The following is a 22,648-nucleotide window of genomic DNA, read 5'->3' as shown; positions in this document are numbered from 1 at the left end:
TTTCAGTGATTCCAATGGCAGGCAAAAACTCGATCACTGCTTCTGCTTACTCTAGCAATGGGTTCGGTTCGACTACTATTCCTCAGTTTACTTGAAACTCTACAACGACTCTGGCACCAAATATTGAACATCAGCTAAGTCGTGGATTTGTCTGATATTCATAAACCACCAACTCGATTGGTACTAAAGTTTCTATTTTCTGTTACTGCCAGCAAGGCATGCAGCTTTGAGGATCATTGGTTCAACAGATAATAGTATGCGCCTAGAGTACAGGATATTGAAAGAGGCAATTTTGGTGATTTATATTGTTATATAAATACTACCATCACTTTTCTTTTTTCATCTAAAGCTTGGAAAATACTTCAGACAATGGCCATGCAATTTCTTCAAACTATCACTCATTATTTAAATAAACATATAAAAACCCGCTGTATGGACTGATTGCTGACCTCTCTCATGATTCCACACTGTACAAGCCAGCCATGGTCATATAGTCTTGACTTTCAGTCTTGTGAATTCCAAAGGGATGAACTAGATAGAAGGTTGTCACAGATCATAGTGAATCTTTTACCACTTCTGTGTGGGGTTGATCTACTTGATCAACCTTCTCCAAACAGCTTGATCCTGCACCTCCTCACCAGTCACATATTTTGCCTTCAGATCTTTTTAGACTTTATTTGTCCACCACCTCTTTGGCCTCCCTTGCTTTCTCTTCCCCTTTACTTCCATTCCCATTACTCTTTTGCCCACTTATTCATTGTCTCTCCTCGTCACAAATCTCTCCCACTTTTGTTATAACTCTAAATTATTTCAATTCTTTTTCTATGCTTTTTGGCAACTTCACACATCCATCTCAACATTCTCATTTCTACCACATCTAAGTTCTTCTCCTGCACTCTCTTTATTGCCCATCTCTCACCTCCATACATCATCCATCCATCCATCCATTTTCCAACCCGCTGAATCTGGACACAGGGTTACGGGGGTCTGCTGGAGCCAATCCCAGCCAACACAGGGCACAAGGCAGGAACCAATCCCGGGCAGGGTGCCAACCCACCGCAGTCCATACATCATTGCTGGATTTATGACTGTCTTAAAAACCTTACCTTTAACCTTCACCTTAATTCTTCAATCACACCATATTCATGATACCTTCTTCCAATTGTTCCATCTACACTGCACTTTACGAGTTATCTTTGTATCTAATTTTCCATCTTGAGCTACCACTGAACCTAGACATTTAAATGTATTCACTCTTTTAAATAGATCTTTTGACCAGGAAATGGAGGTTTTTCTTTAGGAAACCCAGAATAATACGATTAGAAAATAAGAAACCAAGCTTGAAAAAAAAAACAAAACAATATTCATTTGATAGTCTAAGCAGGCTGCCATCTTTTATAATGGAAGGGTGATGATAGGGTACATCACAATGCAGAGTTCCATGACTGCCAATGGATGTTATTTGCCACAAGAGTAAATATAATGCAGAAAATGGAGGTGTCCAAAAGAAAACCTGACTACAAAATGGTAGTGTGGTGATTTCATCAAATAATGCTAAAAATAAACAAAAATAACATCACTACTGTGAAAACAGAACAAAAGGATTCATGAGATTCCCTAAGATATGTACAACAGGGTTTTTCCTAGCAATTACACATTACTGAAGGTTTTTATTTTCCTTATGTGTGTGTTTCTGTTTGCTGTTTTTGTTGCATTTCTATATTTTCTGATGATTTTGGCCAGCAAGGTGAGTTAGGTCTCTGTGAAATGCTGTATACATTCTTGGTGTTAGAAGTATCACGGTTACTGACCTCACATGTCCTATAAACTTGCTATTTTGTTCTTCTGAAATACTGTATTTAGAAGTGTCAGATTCTAAAATGTCTCTGACTTGCTGACAGGCAATACATGCACTAGAATATTTTTATTTCCACCATCACAATTCAAGGCATCTTTTAACATCCTTTTTCCACATGATTTTTTTTTTAATTTCCATGTGGCTGAGGTTTTTGAAGAGCAATGTAATAACATTTAATAATTCATTAAATTGCCCAGTTGGCTTATTGGAACAAATAGCAAATGTAAAAAGGAAGCTGACAGTTACGCATTATGCAGAAGTGCTAGGTGAAAAGCCCAGAACTCAAGTTAATAAGGTGACTTTTGGGGAAATTCTGCCTGCCCCCCACTTGTCTAGGGAAGATTTAGGTCACAGGAAAATTATACCACCATGTAGGATTGAGGAGTACAGGTTTATGGGCATTGATGCCTAGTTTCAAATAAACTGCTGAGACTGGTCACCACTTAACCTATGCAAACGTCTCACAGATGAGAGCCACATTCCTCACCAGGTACATTGAGCTGCAACTGGAGCCGCTATGTCACATGCAAATGTATCACCAACAATATCCTTTATATCATCCTTCTGGATACTTCAATATTAAACTTCAGACCTCTTGCCAGTCTAAAAATCGTATCTACAGTCCAGTCATCGGCATATTTGAAACAGTGAGGTGACTAGGAAAATGTTTCAGGGAGAATCGCCATTAAAATCAAAGTCCTCAAAAAGACTTTTGTAGAACACATCCCTCGATCATAGCCACACTGATGTTACTTGTTTGTGTTCTTTCACAGGGCTTTAAAGACACTATTCAAAGAAAATCAGAAGAAGCTAAGCTCATTCTCAGCTTTGGGTGACGTATTTCTCCAGGTCTCAATGATTGACTAACTTTTTAATCTCTTCCTTCTTCTTGTCTAATGACAGTCATTTCATACCTCCTCTCACCTTCTTCTTTCACCTCCTATTTATGCTACCTGCTTTTCCCTTTTCTGGTGCACATCTGATATAGGCTATACAGGTGTCATTGTTTCTTTAACCCATTTTTCTTTTCAGCATGGAAATAACCTTAAACTTATTTTTGTTTGCGGATTCTCGCTGACACATCCCTACACTAACTACACATACATATGTTTTATCACATGCAGTTCCCTGTTTATACTTTTCAATTTTTTAATGTATTTCTGTCTACAGTTTTCCATCTTATGCTGTAGTAACTCAAAAACGGCCTTTAAGAAAATTCTGACAGAAATTAAAAAGATAGCAGTAGACAATTATGCAATGTTAATACCTAAGTGAAAATGAGTCAATATTTTTTGCTCATAAGCAGCGCTTCAGTGGAATTGTAACTAACTACTAATTAATCTATAAGATTCATTAGGGACAGCACAAAGGCATCTGCTGCAGTGTAGAGCTGAGCAGCTGGAAACCTCAGCTGAACCCTCCGAAGACAGGGTAGCATATGAGAAGTCAACCCTGGGAGTGGTTTATTTGGAAACTTGGCTGTTATGCCGTAACTGGTAGAGCACATCAGTTCTAGCAGCCTTAGAGAGGCGAGCTGCAAGACTGACTAAGCGTGGAAATATAATTACTGCCTTAATGCTGTGAATCTCCCTGGAGTATACTTGCAAAGTATTGTGTGTGTGTGTGCTTTCTAAATCAGAACTAATGATGTCCTAACTCTGTGGATAAATAAACATATTTCTATGGTATGCTGCCAGTTTGTGACACTTTAATGAGTAACCGGATGTCATAATATTAAATAAGGCAAATAAGAAGCAAGAAGTGTAGAAAAAAACAATTATAATGAGATGTTTTAGGTCCTGGGTGGCACTGTGAAATGCTGGTTTAATTTTCAGCTGGGGTGCCTTCTTTAAGCTTTGTTTACATGGGTCACCTCCAATAGTCCAATGGCATGCATTTAACATGGTCTGTAACACTGATGGTCTGTGACAAATGCAATGCAATGGACTGGCATTTACCATTGTAGGTGGGACAGGCTATGAGTACATACAACCTGTAAAAGAAGCAAAGAAGGCATTGTCCAAATCTCACCAAATTTAGTACACATAATCTTGACAAATGATCAAAGGTTCAACACTGTATCTGTAGATCTAGTCAAGTCATGGCTGAAGTTATGGTAAAGGAGTCAGCCTTTATCTGTGTGAAATACACATTGTGGAACGAGCCCCGGACACAGACAGGCAGACATGGTAAATTCACCCAACACACGTTCATTTTGCAATATGAACAAAAATATGAAGCACAACCCAGTGCCGCAGCACCAATCACCCTCAGTGCAGGCCCTCAACAAATGCCTTTCTCTCTTCAGGCCGCCTCCTTGCCTTCTCCCAGACCTCGTCCTTCTCCTCACCCGACTCCAGCCTCGAATGAAGGGAGGCGGCCCCTTTTATAAGCACCCGGATGTGCTCCAGGTGTTTCCCGGCAATCTTCCATTGACACTCCCCAGTGTGGCGGAAATGCCGGCTGCATCCCCGGAAGCACTCCGGGTGTCCCTGCTTCTCTTCCCCCCAGCACTTCCGGGTGTGGCGGAAGTGCTGAGGTCCAGGGCTGCCAAGGCATCCGGGCACCCCCTGGCGGTGACCACGGGCCCCTACAGGGTTGAGCTTCAAAGCTCTGTACCCGTGGCCCCCAAACAAACCAGGGCAGTTGCCCCCTCATGGTCTGGTAGAGGCACAAGTCCTCCTCCGGTCCTCCTGGGCGTCTTGGCTGGGTACCACCCTCAGCCACGTGTCATAACATTCTTAATTGAAGTTGGGTTGACTAATGAATATTGTACATATTTTGTCTTGAAAACCTTTGGTACAAAGTTAAATGACAGCATAGTATCAACACCTGTGGGACTTTGAGAGTGGTCACATCATATTGGAGCATACTGGAGGAAATGCCTCCATTTTCCAGGTTTAGCATTAGTGGTTAACTGAGGGGTGACATTCCGCCATTCCCAAGAGATGCGGCCATCTCGCGTAACATCACTATAGATCAACACAGGTGTCGTTCTGTACTAAAATCAGAAGACCGATCATTACATTTACAGTAGACTATGTAATGTTTATCTGCACTCTTAATGTTCAAGACACTTAGACACTTCAGCAGGAACAGGAAAATTTTGACCGGTATCAAGAAAGTAAGTTTTAAGAACAGATATTTAAATATATCTGCTCCAGGTACAGCTAAAAGTACATGTGCAGGGCATCATTATACTTTATTTTTAATTACTCCTAACTCTCCCCTGAACTTCTTCAATGTTTTACTGTTTGATCAAATCCCCAATTTCTTTGAATGTGCTTGTGTCACTCCCCTGCTTAAGAAACCCTCTTTCTGATTTACCTTATCTTTTCTGCCATTCTATGCCTCTTCAGCCTTGCTGCTTTAAAATCCAGATAATGCTCTGAAGGATACATTACTCTGGTTTCAATCTCTTCTGCTTTTCTCTCAACTGTATCATGCATCCCTAACCTTCATGTCTTCTACACTGCTCAAAGTGAATCCCCAGAACTGCTTGACGATTTTGAGCAACCTTTTGTATTAAACATACATGACATAACAGTCTCAATTCTGTTTCATCCCATTTGAAGTAATGGGAGCCCACAGTAAATCCCAGTAAAACTGGGTACAAGTCAGAAAACCACAGAAAACCAACCCTACGTGGTGCAGTAGTCCATAACTGGACCATTCATGTAACTGGGGCGAAGTTAGAGTAAAACGTTAATTTATCATATATATCTTGTGGGATGTGAGAGAAAAAAACATGCAGACATGAAGAAAATGTTCAAACTCCACTAAGACAACAACCAGGAACAGGATTTAAACCAGAAAGTTGGATCTGTGAGGAATGAACGTTACCCACTGTGTCACAAAGTCTCAAAAAATAGGAAAACATATAAACACAACAGAAGTCATTTATTGTTGTGTTTTGTTTTGAGCTCAGGATATGATAATACTATCAAGAATGTAAGCTTGTCTTTAGTTAATATTAGCAATACAGTATGCGGTTTACTGAACCACTTTTAAGTAATGACAACAGGATAATTAGTTTCAGAAAGATGCTGGTGGACCGGACAGATTTACCCATTAATCTTGGATCTATTTTTTAATTTCTAGATGGTTCTTTTTATATGTTGAATTCATATTTCTCCCACGTTCACATGGCTTCCTCAGGGAGCTCCATTTTCCTTTCAGAGTCTGCAGATATGTTCTTAATTTGACTGTGAATTCTAAATTGCTTCTTTGTGAGTGAATGTGAGTATATGTATGAGTTAATATATCCTCTTGTGGACTGTCTTTTAAGGCAGTGATGGTTCCCATATTGTACATTTTGATGCTTACATGCAATATCATAATCTAAAAAACTAAAGCAAACAAAATGAAAGTAGAATTAGCAGTAATAGATTAATAAAAGTATGTCTGAACATTTTCTTATGTTTAGAAATTATTATTTTATGATTATTTAAAGCTCTAATTCCCAGGTTCAGTCCTGAGGATTCAGGTTTTGTCTCAACTAACATTTGCTTTTAATTGGATTTCTTCATTAATTAAGTAAGCTGTTACTTCCTGGGTTTCAATGCTTTGGTGTCAATACAAACATTATAAAACTGGGTCTGTTACATTTTTAGCAAGAAAGCATTTATATGTGTTAGATTGGAATAATTCAGAGTTTTTTATTCTGGTTTTTCAGATCATCATTTATATTTCTGGTCTTTTAATAATGAACTTGCTAGTTAGCACTAAAGTTGCTTCAGCCTCTCGTTATTTATCATCAGTTTCCTGCTCTACTTGTTGGTAATTGTCATACAGTGTTAGGTACAATTAAAGGAGTAAAATCTATTTTAAAAACAGAGTTATGCATTTAAAGCTATGGCAAAAATACAGCCGTCACAATGAGCCTTCAAAGCTGAACTTGAGAACCACTGATTTTAAGTACTGTATTATGAGTCATTTGGATAGTTTAACTTTTATTTTTATGAATTAAGAAATCTGCATAAAATGTGTTAATAAAGATGAACCCTTAGTCTCAAGAGGCCAACGTCCTGATGAAACAATGATTTTAAAATCTATAAAGAAGTCTACATGTATTACTGTTTTTATGAAAACTAGTTTAAAATGGATGCTTATAGGTAAATATGTTCTGTGAACTTTATCAATAAGACAAACAGCAAGGTGATCCCCTACATCAATAACTGATGTTGATATATCATCTGCATACCAATGGGTGAGATCACAGAACGTCAAGTGACTGCACAGTAGCACAAAATCATTTGTAATCAGAAGGGTAGGACATTTAATACTCTACAATTCTAGCATACATGCTTCCATATTACTATTTTAAAGACTTCACTAATTTAACAAAAGTTCAACTTGCTTGATGCAGCAGCTCAGGACATTAAAGAATACAGGTCTGTATTTGCTCCAGATGTGATTACTTTTAAAATTTAGTATTGAGAGCCACCCTATTTGTACTCTCACTATTGTTGCGACTGTTTATGTGTCACAGAATTTGTGATCAAATCAATAGTACTAGGGTGTTGTACCATGTTAGCCATTATGAATGTAGTGAGAAGTCAAGCAAAATGATACCTTCTATTGGCTAACTAAAAAACCTGCAGCAACTAATTGTCCGAAGCTCCCTAAGTGAACCGACAGAAAATGACAAAACTCCCTACCTACAGAAAAGACGTAAAACATGTGCTCAAATTTATAATACAAACCATGTAGTTATACCACACTGCTGAGTAGAACATCACATAAATGGATCATTTTCCTGCCGATCATCCAATGTGGTCTACCTAATTCTCTGTATGAAATGTCCTGACACTGCACTCTATCTGGGAGAAACTGGACAAACACTCCGCCAGAGAATGAACTTACACAGGTTCCACTATCAAGCATGGCAACACAGATGTTCCTGTAGCGGCCCACTTAAACAGCCATGGACACTGTGAGAGGGACTTTAAAGTCATAGTACTCATGGGCAACTTCAGAACACAGCAAGATAGAAAAGAATAGGAAGTTAAACTCATGCTAAAATTTAACACAATACAACATGTTTTAAATAGAGACAAGAGTTTTAAGGCTCGAATAGTGTCTACATCTCTTTGACTGAAACAGACAACCTGACTACAGACCCACATTGTATTGCAAAATTCATCAGAAACTTCAAAAGACTTTGTCAGACAGTTATCTTATTCAAAGATCTTGACTATACATTGTTCTCCTCTCTTGCTAAATGAATCTTAGCTTGAACAGGTCTATTAATTTTTTACATTTATGATGTCTCTCTTAAAAAATGAACGACAACATCATCACACCTTGAGTGACACATATACAATTCCAGGGTGGAAAAAAGATCAAGTGGACTCAATTAATAAATTCCCCTGAGGGAAAACTTTCACTAAACCATGGGGAGCAACTCTACCAAGTCCCAATAATGCCTTCTAGCAGCACTTCCACAATAAACATGCGCATGTAAACATCAGTGTTTACATTGCACTAAAGACAGCCTCACAACTGAGTTATCTGCACCATTGTGGTTCGAAGCAGCAGCAAACGATTTAACTCTCTCTTAGGTACTTCTTTTAAAAAAATGTTATGTGTGAAGTACAGTTAGTCCCATACCTTCCACCACAATTAAATAACAAAAGCACATCAACTGATGGCATCGTTACATCACTTGAGTTGGATTCCGCCGTTGATGAAAGCTGCTGAGCCACCACAAAACTATTTGGACTACTTTTTAACTACTGATTATAAAGTACTTTTTAAAACATGGCTTTAATGTAGCCTACAAATTCATTAAAGCATTTTATTATCGCTATTATTTTTGAATATAACACATTGTTACAACAATATTTAACAAAGGAACATGTGATAACTGACTCTTTAAAGAAGCAGCTAAAAAATGTAAAAGCCTCAAACTTTAAAATCAGTTAACTATGTCCCTGAATGCACCCCAATATTACTCATGTGGTCTTGTTTAAATACCTTTTTGACCCATAGCTAGTCTACAATTTATGATTTTTAGAATCACATGTTAAATTAACCCTGTTGCTTTTATAATTTTACCCTTGATGATCTAGTAAATCCCTTAATTTTTTTATTTTGATATGCTATTTTTTGTCTTTTCACATGACCTTTGCACGGCTTTCCTAAAGAATGATGCTATTAAAGTGTAGGTTTAATAATAATTTTCAGCATTTGAGAAAAGAAAAATACACTGTTAGGCCTGCATGATTTGTTGCTTATATATTTACAATAATTTAAGGCAACTGACAACAACAAAAAAGCAGACATTCTAAATACAGTAAAGATCATGCACTGAACATCCCTTTTTAAGAACAAATCTGTCCACGGTCTATCAAATTAAATGGCCTACTTTACTGCAAATCAATAATCAATATACGGTGACTCCCATTAATTGCTTTCACAAAGAGAAACAGTATTCCAAGCTGAGACTTTGCTTTTCATGAAAAATATTATTATGAATCAATGCTACACAGAACTGAGCCATTGTAAATGGTTTGGCATATCCCTGAAAGCAAATGTCTATTGACTTACCTTACTCTTTTCAGATTTTTAAAAAAGGTTGTTGCTTTCAGAATACTAAAAATGAAAATCACAGCATACTGAGGGCATTGTTTATAGTCAGAGAAATCAAACACGTTTCAGAACTAATTGACTGTAACTCTGGCACAGTTCAAGTGTAAATGGCCTCTCCATCCCTTCTTCGCATAGTTAAATCATATAGTGACATTTTTGTGTGAGTCCTCATTGTCCCGGGTGGTCCCTACTTGGCACCCAGCACTACCAGAACAGACAATGACTCCCTGCAATCTGGAACTGGATAAGTTGTTTAGTGGATGGATGTAGGAGTATAATGCAAATTACAAACACTGCAAAATCTCATATGCTTTTTGTCCTGATGTAGTTCTTTCAAACCCATTAAAGTGTTAAAATCATTTTAACAAAGCATATTGATTTATCTGTTTTTGCATATTTAAACTAATAATCCAGTGCAGTTAGTTTTCTTTAGGTAACTATCGTTATGGTCATATTGATCTGTCCATCCAGATATTGAACCCACATAACATAGAATAGAAAATGTAATTTATCACAAAACATGTGCCCCAGGGTAGGAGAGTTGGCTTCATTTCCTCTTCACAACTCCTGGGCACTGGTTCAAATCCAGGATGGGGTGCCATTTTATTGATATTATGTGCTCTGTGCGTTTGCAAAGATTTCTTCTCAAAACTCCAGCATCCTGCCACAGTTAAAGGACATGCTGCTATAGACTGATTATTAGATGCGGAATGAGTAATAAATGAATGAATGATTTGAGTTATTCCAATAATAAAGCCAACAAAAATAAAACCTGATCATTAACATATATCACAAAGGAACAGTGAGCCTAGTTATTTAATTAATGTGGAAAATATTTAAAAGGTGGGGTGCAATGGTGGCACGGTGATTAGTACAGCTGCCTTAAGGACAGATGTGAGTCCCACACCCAGTCTTTGCCTTTCCAGTTACTCCAGTTTTCCTTTCATATCACAAAGATGTGAGTGTTACATTGATTGATAGTTTTAAATTTGCCAACCGTGGCCGTGTGCTTGAGTGGCCCCTATGATGTGCTGATACTCTGTGCTGTCAGGATATGTTTCTGAGCCTGGCGACAAGAAATGAATTTAACTGGTTTGAGACTTTCATGCTGTGTTTTATAGTTTAAATGTGATAGCATGTGTGCTCTTTTACAGTAGCACCTACAATATTGTTTTTATAGATGTGAATTAAAGTAATGCATTTCTTTACAAATAAATCTGAAAACTCTTGAAGCCCTTCTCAACATTAGATCTATCTATCTATCTATCTATCTATCTATCTATCTATCTATCTATCTATCTATCTATCTATCTATCTATCTATCTATCAAGCTTGAAAGCTCACTTTCCCTATTCTTGCCAGGAACTCCATGAGCACCGGGAATGGGATTCAGAGTTTTGTTCACCTTTCCCCACAGGAAGTCCAGAGTCCAGTGCTGTCACTTTGTCCATCATATATCTGTCCATCCCATAACCAACAAACACCTTCTACTTGTAAAGGCATTCTCTTTTGCTAGGGGCTGTCAGACCCGACCAGATGGGTTACAAACTATTTTTACTCATAAAAAGCATGTGTGGTCAACAGCTACAGCTGTCGTCAAACAGCACATGTGCTCTTATTGCATTAGATACTACACATTTTTGTACACTCATGAATATTGATTCGCTTTTCTGTTGGTTGCTACTTTGCACAATTTCACATTTATTTCCTTTTGATCATTTCCTTTTATGTGAATATCTTTACTAAGCCAAATAAGAATATGAAGAATGGTGTACTGGCAAATGAAAAATGAGCTTCAATGAGTTGCTGCACCATGTCAATTGGGATTTGATAGATAGAGAATGAATTATTGTTAATCATAGTTTAATACTATTTTATTAAAATACAGTTTTAAAGATCTTTATACCTTAACTTTTAGTGACCCCAAATTAGATTAAAATAGTTTAAATTATGAAATGTAAAATTAAATGTAAAGCCTAAAGTATTACATTATTAATCTGTATGTACGCTGAAGTTCTGAGCTTTTTGATCTCTTTGTGGTTTAAAAACTTCAAATCATTTAAGGCGATGTTGAGCCTTCTCTTCAAAGCAATTAAACAAAAATCAGCAGCCTCTGCCTTGGTGGACCAACTGGCCTTCTGCTCAGAAGCTTACAAAAGAAGGTTTGTATGAGTCATGCCAGTCAAAATGGATCACAATAAACGCTCCTCCTATCGAAAGTCCGACTTGTCAAACCATAGCCTTCATTACAACATCCTAGTTCACCACAACGACGATTCAACAGGCAAACTGAAGTAAAGGCTAACAGCTTTGAGACCATCTTTGTCTATCTCCATTTTCCTGCAGGCAGTTTCAAATTTTCTGATTTGCTTGCTGTCTTCAGAGTTACTTTTAGTTAAAATATTTAAAGCTTGTCAATATTAAGGAATAATTGTTTTTTTGCAAGCAATCCACATTCCAGTCACTGGTATGCCAGTCACAATTAAAGGCATTAAAGTGAATAGTTTCTACCCCAAAGCCACAGCAACAGCACTGTCTTTAAACATATTTATGTGCAGATCTTTAAATACATTTAAGAAATACAAAGGTTACAATTGTAGAATACCCTTTGACATATATTCTCATTTGGTGGTGGTGGTGCCTGAGGTCACACACAGAAAAAACTTTTAGAACAACAAAGTAATTTATAAAATTATAATATTTAATGTGACATTTCAGTTTAGCCCACATGAATGACTTGTATCACATTTTTTTATGCATAGCTGTTTCATATAGCACAATATATTAGGCTGAAAACACCCTGAAGATGGTCGTCGTGATTTAGGCAATACTTTCAAGGTTAAATATTATTTATTTTGTCAAAAATCAGGTAATGCCAACACGAATGTGCCTAAATGTAAAATTAAAGTACAGAACATTATGCAATGCCTGCCGCTGTTATTTACACTTTTAACAGAATTTGCTCAAGATTTTTACAAAATTATACCTACAGTAAAATAGTAGTAATTAGCAATTAGTATCTAGGACATGGTATACTAATTGACACTCAGAGACCAAACTAGTAGTTCAAGGAAAGGCTTCTTACTGGAACAACTACAGCAATCAAGGCAACATTGAAGGAATTTTTATGCTTCACATCACCTAACGCATAAAAAGGCAAAGCATGCTTTAAAAAGACAAGCAAGAAACTGAAATAGAAGAAAAAGCCTGAACACTTACCTGGTTCCTTTATCGCCCATTTTTTCATTCATCACCGGTCACCACAGCCCGCTCAGATCAATTGGTGAAGGACAGGAGAAAAGATGCACTTAATAAATTGGAAAAATAAAAAAAAAAGATTGCTAAAAATGGGTATGGGGGTATGCAGCTGCTTAGCTTATAATGGCAAATCCAGACGGACCTTCAGTTATCACCTCTCATCCCCCGCCAACACCCCCCATTCACACCAGCACCCCACCACTCGCACTCTTTCTTGTTGTATAAGATTAAATAATGTCTACACTATTATTTGGAAATACAAGCAGGTGACCCCCTCTTCTCCTGATTTTTATTTTAGACTTCTTTCTGATTCTTGCCTTACAGTGTATAGTAAATCCAGAAATCTGAAGACCTACACCTCTGCAAGTTTAAAATGCTAAAGATTATTCTGATTAACAGAGATCCTCCATCAGACTCTGTGGCACAATGTTTTTCCTTTTCCTCTTCTCCCTCCCTCTCTCATACACTGTGTGCGGCTGCTAAGATAAAAGCATCCCTCCCATTCAAGATAGAACCACCCTCACTCAGTCAGCTTAAAGCTGTACAGTTACAGAGAGACAGAGAGAGAGAGAGGAGAGGAGAGGAGGAGCGGAGATGAAGCACAAATCAAAGCAGGCATATGCACATTTCATTACATGTCACAGTTAAAAACACGAGCTTCTCCCATCATTTTTAAAATAAAGAATGTCATAGACTGTACATAGGAATATCACACATCTAGATACTGTATCTCTCTATATCTATATATATATATATCTACACTGTATACATTTATATACATGATTTCACTATTGTTTACTATTGCAGGACATTTGAGTAATTGCATCATTCCAGGCTGTGTTTCTGACTGTCATTTTAAAAAATGAAATCACAAACATGTTTACTCTTGTAATGGCTGCAGATTTGCCTCATTGTGAAAGGTCATTGATATGTCAGTAAGTTATTTGATTAAACGCAGTGTTGTTTTAAACATCTGAAATCTTTCTATTTTACTGTTTTTTTTTTTTTTTTGCTCCTAAGGAATTCGCTAATAAAAGAGCATTATTGTAATGATATAACATTTCTATGATGTCTGTTTTTCTTTCATTGCATTCATTTTTAGGTCATTCTGTGTTTTAAATGTTTTTCTTTTTTTTTTTTTTACTAATAATTTTACACCTAAGTAGGTGTTGTTCTCATGGAACTTAAAATAGGAACAGCATATGCCTGACTTCTGTCAGATGTGTTGAAAAAAAAAATCACAATAGAATAATTGAAATACAACAATTTTACACCCAATGCCTCGGCTATTAAAAACAACATTTCATATCTTGTATTGTTATCTCAGAAACCAAAGTTGTGGAACAGTAGTATTACCAAATATACAGTAGGCCAACTATCAAAAAAATAGAACACAATAAAGCATAGTGGTTTGCTTTGTTTGATAATTTACCAGAAAGTGCATTGTGTGTAGTAAAGGAATCCCTAAAGAGATAGGGGCTGCGGATGAGAATGGCCTTCATTTCTCTCCTGTCACACCTTCGTACTTTGCTCTCACAAATAGCATTGTATTTCTTTACAGCAGTTTACACTCCACACACCATGGTAGCTTCAATACATGCACACTGTCCCATGGGCTGACAGACACACGAGAGTATTAACCAGCAGTGAACGCAAATGTTAAAACATCACTGGGATTACAAAACTTGTCATGTCTGCCACTTGCTCTATCATCAGTTGAGCCCCCTGTAAGATGTTTGCCCCCCACCGTTCATGTGGTGTATTCCTCTGACCCCAGCTCTCGTTTACCATTGCTTAGCAACTACAATTACAAAGCAGTCACCTGAGGCTCATTTAGGGTGATCCGCTTCATTATTTAATTTACCCCCTGATAATCACTAAGTGCTCAATTATGGATTCTTTCAAGTTCTTTGTTTATCTCATTTTTCAGATTCACAACAAGCATTTCTGCCCCGTCATTAGTTGCTTTTGTGTTTTGCCTTTTGCTAATTTTACTTACACTCTTAGCTACTTTTTTGTACCCATTTACCTGCCTTTGCTCATTTTCAGTCAGATCTAACATAAATGATGGGAGTCTTTAATATTTGTTCTTTTATCTTTGATTAAGACTTTCATGTTCACAAAAAGCTCCATTTTCAAAGAGGAACCGAAGGGTGGGATGGACTGATTATACCCCAGTGGATTCCACCGAAACATACAACAGTACTGTCACAGTTCTGTTTGTAGGGCTTTCTTGTTTATTTACCCTAAGTTAGCTGAAGGAAATGGTGATGGGCTTTGGGGACAATAGGCCATTTGCTGCTCCCATTCACATTTATGGTGTTGGTGAGGGGACTGTGGCCTTCATGGCAAGATTAAAGTCCCCACAGACGCCTGGGTGACTTAGCTCCTTAAGAGATTTGATTGTACATTTAACAGTGCAGTGCACAGTCACCGGGTCCTTTAATGCAGCACCTTATTTCTCCCTCTTGATTTCTGGGAAAGACTTGAACACCATATTGCCCTGACTTGTTATACAAGATCATTTTAGAGAGCAGTGGGGGAGTCCCCCTTGGTCTTTTCTACATTTCTAAATTTCTTTACTTCTACATTCTACATTGGTCAAAAAGCCCCATGCCATTGCAGACCCCTGGGTGCACACCCAAAATGCCCTGAAGGTAGCTCGGCATCTAGTGGCCTCCTTCAGTTACTTTAAACCAGGGGTGAGCGAAGTCGGTCCTGGAGGGTCAAAGTGGCTGCAGGTTTTTGTTCCAATCCAGTCTCTTAATAAGAAGTCAATTATTGCTGATGAAGCGCTTACTGCTCAAGTGACATTTTTCTGCTTCATTTTAGTGGTCTCGTTTGTTAAGGTTCCCCACCCTTAATTGTTTATTTCAGTCTTAAACAGCTACATTCTCTATTTTTTATGGCTTCTTATTAGCAATACGATGCAAATGACAAAGGAGCCAACAGTTCTCCATGTAACTGGTTTCTATTTACACCTCTGTGGATTCATCAACACTATTTGGTTTAATAAAACACTTAAGAGAAAAATGTGACAGACTGAAAATTACCCATTTTAGGCTTCAAATCATTTGGTTGATATCCTTGGAAAGGCACAAAATGTGTGATATAAGAACCTTACATTTAAGACCAACAGGCCATAACATTGAATATGATCTCTGTTTGGTTTCTAATTAAGCAATTGGGTTCGAACGAAAACCTGCAGCCACTGCTGCTCTCCAGGATTGGCAGTGCCCAACCCTGCTTTAAAGACATCTCAATAAAAACTGGAATAGAAAAGTGACTCTTTTGTAAAGACCAAAACTGGATTCAGTGGAAGTAAAGAAATAAAGTGGATTTTGAAGAAAGCCCCTCTCATTCAACCTTCCCTGGACTAAAAGATAGGGTAGGATTTCAGAGGCAGCCATGTGAGCTCTAAATAACATTAAACAGAAAGGCTATTTTCAGAATTATGTTATTGCATTTTTTTTAGGAATCAACTTCTCAGGATTTGTACAGTGAAGGTACTTTATGTGTCTTTATTCTAGGAGTAACTGTTATGTCAGTATTGTTTTTATGACTTTGATGAGCTGTGTTGGCAACATAATATTCCATTGAGAATTAATAAAATTATATTATACTGTGTTAAGCTGAAATTAAAATAAGCATTCAAAGTGTTGAGACTACTAACCATTAGGGAACACGCAACAAATTAACAATAATGGACAAAAATTTGCTTGTCATAATGGTTGATATTTTAAAAATAAAATAAATGAAAAGAACTGTGCAGAACACCCTGTAAATTAAATATATAGCAGTAATGGAAGCCTGGCTCAGTGACAGAGATGCTGGAGATTCTAATTGTGGTGGAGCATGTTCGGGGTCCAGGGCATGTCTGTACAGGTGCCTGTGTTTTTAAAAATAATGCAGCTCAGACCACATGAGTATACTTGTGAGAGAAGAAAGCTTTGTGGCCGTCAAGAACATACCTGGGGAACTGGCTAATTGCTTGTGATGCGCACGAGTGCATTCAGCACACCCATCTCTCATTGAGGCTCTATAGATCATTTTGTGCATCTGTGCTTACAGGGTATAAAGGTCTGAGCAGGTTGGAACAAAAGGAGATAAAAATCAAGTAGAAGAAGAAAAGATTGAGAGGCAAGATCGGGTGATTGAGCCAGTGCAGAGGAGAGGAGAGGAGATAAGGCAGTCGTAATGCCATGTGAGGGAGAGAAGGGAACAGCACTCCAGGGGCAGGTCACTCCTGTTGAGCATTAGGAGCACAATCGGCTCGTTCTCCGGATGCTGATGGATTGTAGCAGGATGATGGACTCTGATCGTCCCAGTGGGTACTGATGTACGAGGGTTAGAACAAAAGCCAAAGAGGGGTGACCAGCTGGGGGTTTGCTGGTGTGTCAGCCCTGCTATAAAGACCCAAGGTGTGAGCCAGGCTGACAGTTCATAGTGTGGAAGAAATACCACAAACAAAAAGGAATCTTCACAAGATAAAGGTATGGGGACCGTCCCCGTATATTGTCCTGCGGACAAATGAAAGCAAGAGATGCAAAAGGTTGATCAAAAGTAAATGTATTGTAACAGATGATAATGTGGCACTGACAAAATGGCGTTTTTATAGAATGGTGGATGATGGGAACAGGAAATAGTTGGCAGGAAATGGTGTCATGGGGGAGGAACCAGAAGTGATGTCCAAGGTGAGAGCCGGAAGTGATGCCATATGGAGTCGCCGGAAGTGATATCACGGCAGCCATTTTGAAGCCTGGAAATAGCCGCAATTATTTTTCTTCAGTTCTCCTGTGAAGAGAAGAGGTTCAGGTAACAATCCACCACATGACAATCCTTCCTCTCACGACATTTCACTTTTTTGACTGCCTCCTAATCGCACGTGTGTGACAACAGGGAGATGCTTGGGCCTAAAGAGAAGGAAAGTTGCTTCTGTCTCTGCTTTTATTCTTGATTTTACAATATTTATAAGAATCTATTTATTGCTTTTTAAATTCAAATGCACAGTTTTTATGGTTTATTTTTTGAAAGATTTAAACTGCAGTGCACTTAGGACACAATTTGCTTTGCTGTTAATATGCTCACTTTTGGCATTATAGCTTGTTGTTTGTGTACTCATTCATTTTAGTCCATCTCAGTTATGACTATTGATGTCCCAGGAAAAGGAATGAGCACAAGGCTGCAGGCACCGAGGGCATTACAACAATGTAACATACATCTGTGATACTTATGAAACAGCAAGTGTGATAGAAAAGGTTAATTGTGTATGTATGAATATATGTATATGTTGTGAAAGATCAGCCCAGACACAAACAGACACCAGGACACACAGAAGTCCAAACACACGTTTATTTTACTTCTCTGCACAGTACATTGCACCAATCACCACAATACTCAGCTCAGTCCTTTTACTTCTCTTCTCTCATCTTATTCTTCTGACGCCTCCACTCCTCTCCTCACAAGCTCCATCCTCTGCGGTCCCCGAATGGAGCGAGGCAGCCCCTTTTATGTTGTACCTGGATCTACTCCAGGTGTGCCCTGATGAACTTCCTCCAGCACTTCCTGGTGTGGCAGAAGTGCTGCCATCCAGGGCTCCGGGATCATCCAGGCACTCCCTGGCAGTGACCACGGATCTCAACTGGGTTGAGCTTCCAAGCTCCAAATCCATGGGCCTGATGCAATCCAGGAGGACTGCCCTCTTGCGCCCCAGGGAAGATATTGCCCCTCTCCCGGTCCTTCCCTTCTCCAAGTGTCCCGGTGGGGCAAGGTCCCCAGTCGTCTGACACAATTTATATACAGTAGAACCTCGGTTCACAACCATACTTCATTCCAAAACTCTGGTCGTAAACCAATTTGGTCGTGAACCGAAGCAATTTCCCCCATAGGATTGTATGTAAATACAATTAATCCGTTCCAGACGGTACGAACTGTATGTAAATATATTTTTTTAAAGATTTTTAAGCACAAATACAGTTAATTACACCATAGAATGCACAGTGTAATAGTAAACTAAATGTAAAAACATTGAATAACACTGAGAAAACCTTGAACAACAGAGAAAACTAACATTGCAGCAGTTCACGCTATAGCCTTACAACCCGATCGCTGTATAAACGCTTTTTTTTTAATGAGTTTTAAGCACAGGGGGAAAAAAAAGGAACATTTGAACAAATCCGAACTTAATTTAAAAACCAACCACAAGCAACTAAGAAAGTAACATTGCAGCAGTTTGCGCTATAGCCTTACAACCCGATCGCAGGGAAAAAAAATGAACATTTGAAAAATCCGTAACTTAACAACCAAGAAAAGTAACATTGCAACAATTCACGCTACGAACCGAAAAATGAACATTTAAAAAATCCGTAATACAAAAGCTAACCATAAACCACCAAGAAAACTAACCTTGCATGAGTCGAGTTCTGGCATGAAGTGAGGAGGAACTGGGTGGAGAGGAGGTTACAGTGCTTAACTGCAAAAGTACATGAAATACTGTAGAGCACAAAGAGTTCACAGGTAAAGCACGCACGTCTGACTGAGAGCAATGAACAGGGAGAGGCTGAACACGTGCTTAAATACAGTAATCGGCGCGTACAAACCGGAAGGGAAATGAAATAGAGCACAAAGAGTTCACAGCGAAAGAACGCATACACGTGCAAGCATGCACGTCTGACTGAGAACAATGCAACACGTGCGGAAAAAATTTCGGCACGCACAAACCGAAAGGGAAACTGGCTTGTTCATATACCGAGTGTGTTATCGTGAACCGAGGCAAAAGTTTGGCAAACTTTTTGGTCGTAAACCGATTTGTACATGTACTGAGACGTTCATGAACCGAGTTTCCACTGTATATATGTATATGTATATGTATATGTACAGAATATGTAAATGATCTCTTCTCCTTTCTGGATTATTGCAAAGGTTCTAAGCCTATAAAACAGCAGAGCTGGTCAGAAGTTAGGGTTTATTGTCAGACCCACAAATCATTAACTTGCATAAGCATCAACTTGGAGCCTATTGTTAAACTGACTCACCAAACTGTTTGTGTTTGTTTAATTTCCATCAAGATTCATAGCATCATTGTTACTAAATAGTCTTCTGTTGGAGACTACAGCCCTTTATTTTGTATTGTCTTCTATCTTCACAATATATAGAGTATAAACAAATATTAGAAAAACTGGCTTTAACTGTCCCGTTATGAATGAGTGTGCCATGTGATAGACCGGTGTCTCATCTCAGCTTAGTTCTTGTCAGAACAGACTTTAGTTCTTCATGGTCATAGATTGGAAAAGAGTGTTAAGGAAACTGTAAAACGTTGGGTCAAAACAGAAGGGATAGAGGCAGGGGATTGTGTTTCAGATCCCCAACTACAGATATTGCTAGGAAACAGATATTTAATGATAATAAATAAAAAGCTAATTTCATTTTTCAAATACAAATAGGAGTATATTCACTAGATGTATTCTATTTGACTATGCCAAAGTATCAATGAGAGAAGAAGCTTGTCATGACTTAATACTTTGCAATAATCCAGGCGTCATTCAAAATACAGAGCTAACTGAACTATTAAAGTATAGCAGATATTATAATTTTTGGAGAGAGAGAACCCTTAAAATTATTATATCTTAATTTTAGGAAGACAAATCTTAAACAGAAGAAACAAAGCTAAATGAGGTAACTTAAAAATAAGGAGATGGTTAATGATTCATGGAGTGGAGTTGTACAATAAAGGATGATATTGTAGAAACAATTTAAAGCCAGAAATCTCTATAAAAGCAATAAAGGAATGAAATAAAAAAAGAAAATTGCAGAATAAGAGACAGCTATATAACACATGCCACATACGAGCACAACATTGAAACACTGAACCAAACTCATGACAAGGTAATCTGATATTTATTCTTTTTAAGGTCTTTTTTCAGTAAGCTGGAATCAAAACTCCCCTTGTAGATTCTAATGCGGAAGACTGATTGGGACTGAGTAGCCTTTGTGAATTAAATGTTTTTATTCATCCATCTTCTAACATGCTTATCCGGCTTAGTGTCACAGGGTGGCAGAGCCTTTTCTGGCAGCAATGGTTTCTAGTTGGGAGCCAATCCTAGGTATGATAATAATATTATTGCATGGTGCATTCACTCTGTGGCAGTTTGGAGTGAAACATTAGGCATTTCATTTTCTAGAAACACTCACAAATTTGGGGAAAACATGCAAACTCTACACAGACAGTGCTTGGGCTGGGATTCAAACTGCTGTAATGGAGCAGCGCGAACCACTTCACCAGTCTGGCACTGTGCTGACCCAGTAAGGAAGCAATGAAAAATGACACTTGCCATTAAACTTTAACAGGAAAAATAAAAGGACTTGTGAACAATGCTTAAGAAAGTCAAATAAACCCTGTGGTGTTGGCATCAGAGATTCCAAATTACGATATTTTCAGATTGTGGAGTTTGTATTAGCAGTAGACATCAGACATTCAGGAAAAACAGAAAGCTAAAACCTTTTAAAGAAACAAATGGTGAACAGCGACAGACAGTCCACTCTATTAACTGATTTTGCAGTTCACTAAGGGGTGTGCTCTGATTAACAAACATTTAGCACACCTGCGGCCTCTACATGTGATGCTAATTAACCTGTAAATGTTGAAAGCAATTTTATTTATTTATTTATTTATAACATTTTATTAATTTCATTAAAATCAGATAACATTCCATATATGCAAGTCAAGTTTAACAAAACTAGGTCTGAAACAAATCGACCCTGACACATGCAATAATTTTAATGCTTTTAAGAATTTAATGAACCCCTGTAAGTAATTTTTAACCTAATAATAATAATAATAATAATAATTCATTACATTTATATAGCGTAAAGGACAACAACACCTAAACTCTGTATATGAGGTATAATAAAATCACACATTTTCTCTGAATGCTACTAATACAATGGTAAATAGTATTTTCATATTCTGTATTTGCAGCAGATAATTGAAAGAACTATTTCTTTCTATATATCTATTCTCCATATGGTGGCTTCCATGTATTAGTTACGTACAGTAGCTACACCCTGCTGAGCTGCTTTAAGGTCTTGTAAGGGCTCGTTTATACTTCACGCTCAGAGCGCGTATGCGCCCGCATCATGGCTGCCACGCGTTCTCAGCGTTCATTTGATGCGTCCTCTGAGCAGGTCCTCAGAAATTAAGGCCGGAGTTATACTTCACGCGACACATGCTGCAGCTGTTTATACTTGCACGCGTACTTTACGTAAATCTGGAGGAATCCGCCAGGTGGCAGTGCGAGATATTATCACGGTGAGAACATGTTCGGCTTCTCTGTGTTGTGAATTGCCTAGAACATCCATTAAATTCCGATGACACCTTACCGCAATATCTCTGAAAAGGATGTTTATTGATTAAATCCAGGAATGTGTCCATTCCAGCAAGCATTGGGCACGAGTGAGAAACAATCCCTGGAAGATGCCTCGGCTCATCGCAAGGTGAATACAAGCACACACATACACTAGCGTCATTTTAGCGGCACCAAATCCCCAAATCTGCATATCTTTGGAAGGAAACTGGAGCACAGTGAAGCAACCCAGCAGGAAAACGTGTAAACTCCAGGCAGGGAATATCAGTGACGTGACTCCCTGCAAGACAGCAGCGCTAACGCTCCGCCACCGTGTCACCCCATGTGTGTAATTATAATAAAAATAATTCTTTGCATTTATATAGCGATTTTCTCACTACTCAAAGCGCTCAGCAATTGCAGGTTAAGGGCCTTGCTGAAGGGCCCAACAGAGCAGAGTCCCTTTTGGCATTTACGGGATTCGAACCGGCAACCTTCCGATTGGCAGTGCATATCCCTAGCCTCAGAGCCACCACTCCGTCCTATTAACATTATTCGTTATTTAAATGAAATTACCAATTTATCTGTAAAATGTAAT

The 22,648-nt window shown here is 38.2% G+C and overlaps 1 protein-coding gene across 2 annotated transcripts in view; it reads right to left on the bottom strand.

Annotated features, from left to right (window-relative positions):
- arrb1 (arrestin, beta 1) overlaps positions 1-13,179 on the bottom strand; it is a 272,791-nt gene extending 259,612 nt beyond the window's left edge. Inside the window, exons 1-2 of one of the 2 annotated variants that reach the window (XM_051926544.1) lie at positions 13,032-13,179; positions 12,671-12,758 (exon numbers count right to left, since the gene is read on the bottom strand). In XM_051926544.1, the coding sequence (XP_051782504.1) occupies positions 12,671-12,702 (32 nt within the window). In that variant the 5' untranslated portion in view covers positions 12,703-12,758; positions 13,032-13,179. The remainder of the gene's footprint in view (positions 1-12,670; positions 12,759-13,031) is intronic. The other variant, XM_051926545.1, reaches the window with a different exon arrangement.
- Between the last annotated feature and the right edge of the window lie 9,469 nt (positions 13,180-22,648).

The sequence above is a fragment of the Erpetoichthys calabaricus genome, chromosome 4 (genome assembly GCF_900747795.2).
Source record: "Erpetoichthys calabaricus chromosome 4, fErpCal1.3, whole genome shotgun sequence".
Classification (NCBI taxonomy): Eukaryota; Metazoa; Chordata; class Cladistia; order Polypteriformes; family Polypteridae; genus Erpetoichthys; species Erpetoichthys calabaricus.
The sequence above is the reverse complement of the archived record's forward strand: the minus strand, read 5'-3'. Positions and strand labels throughout refer to the sequence as shown.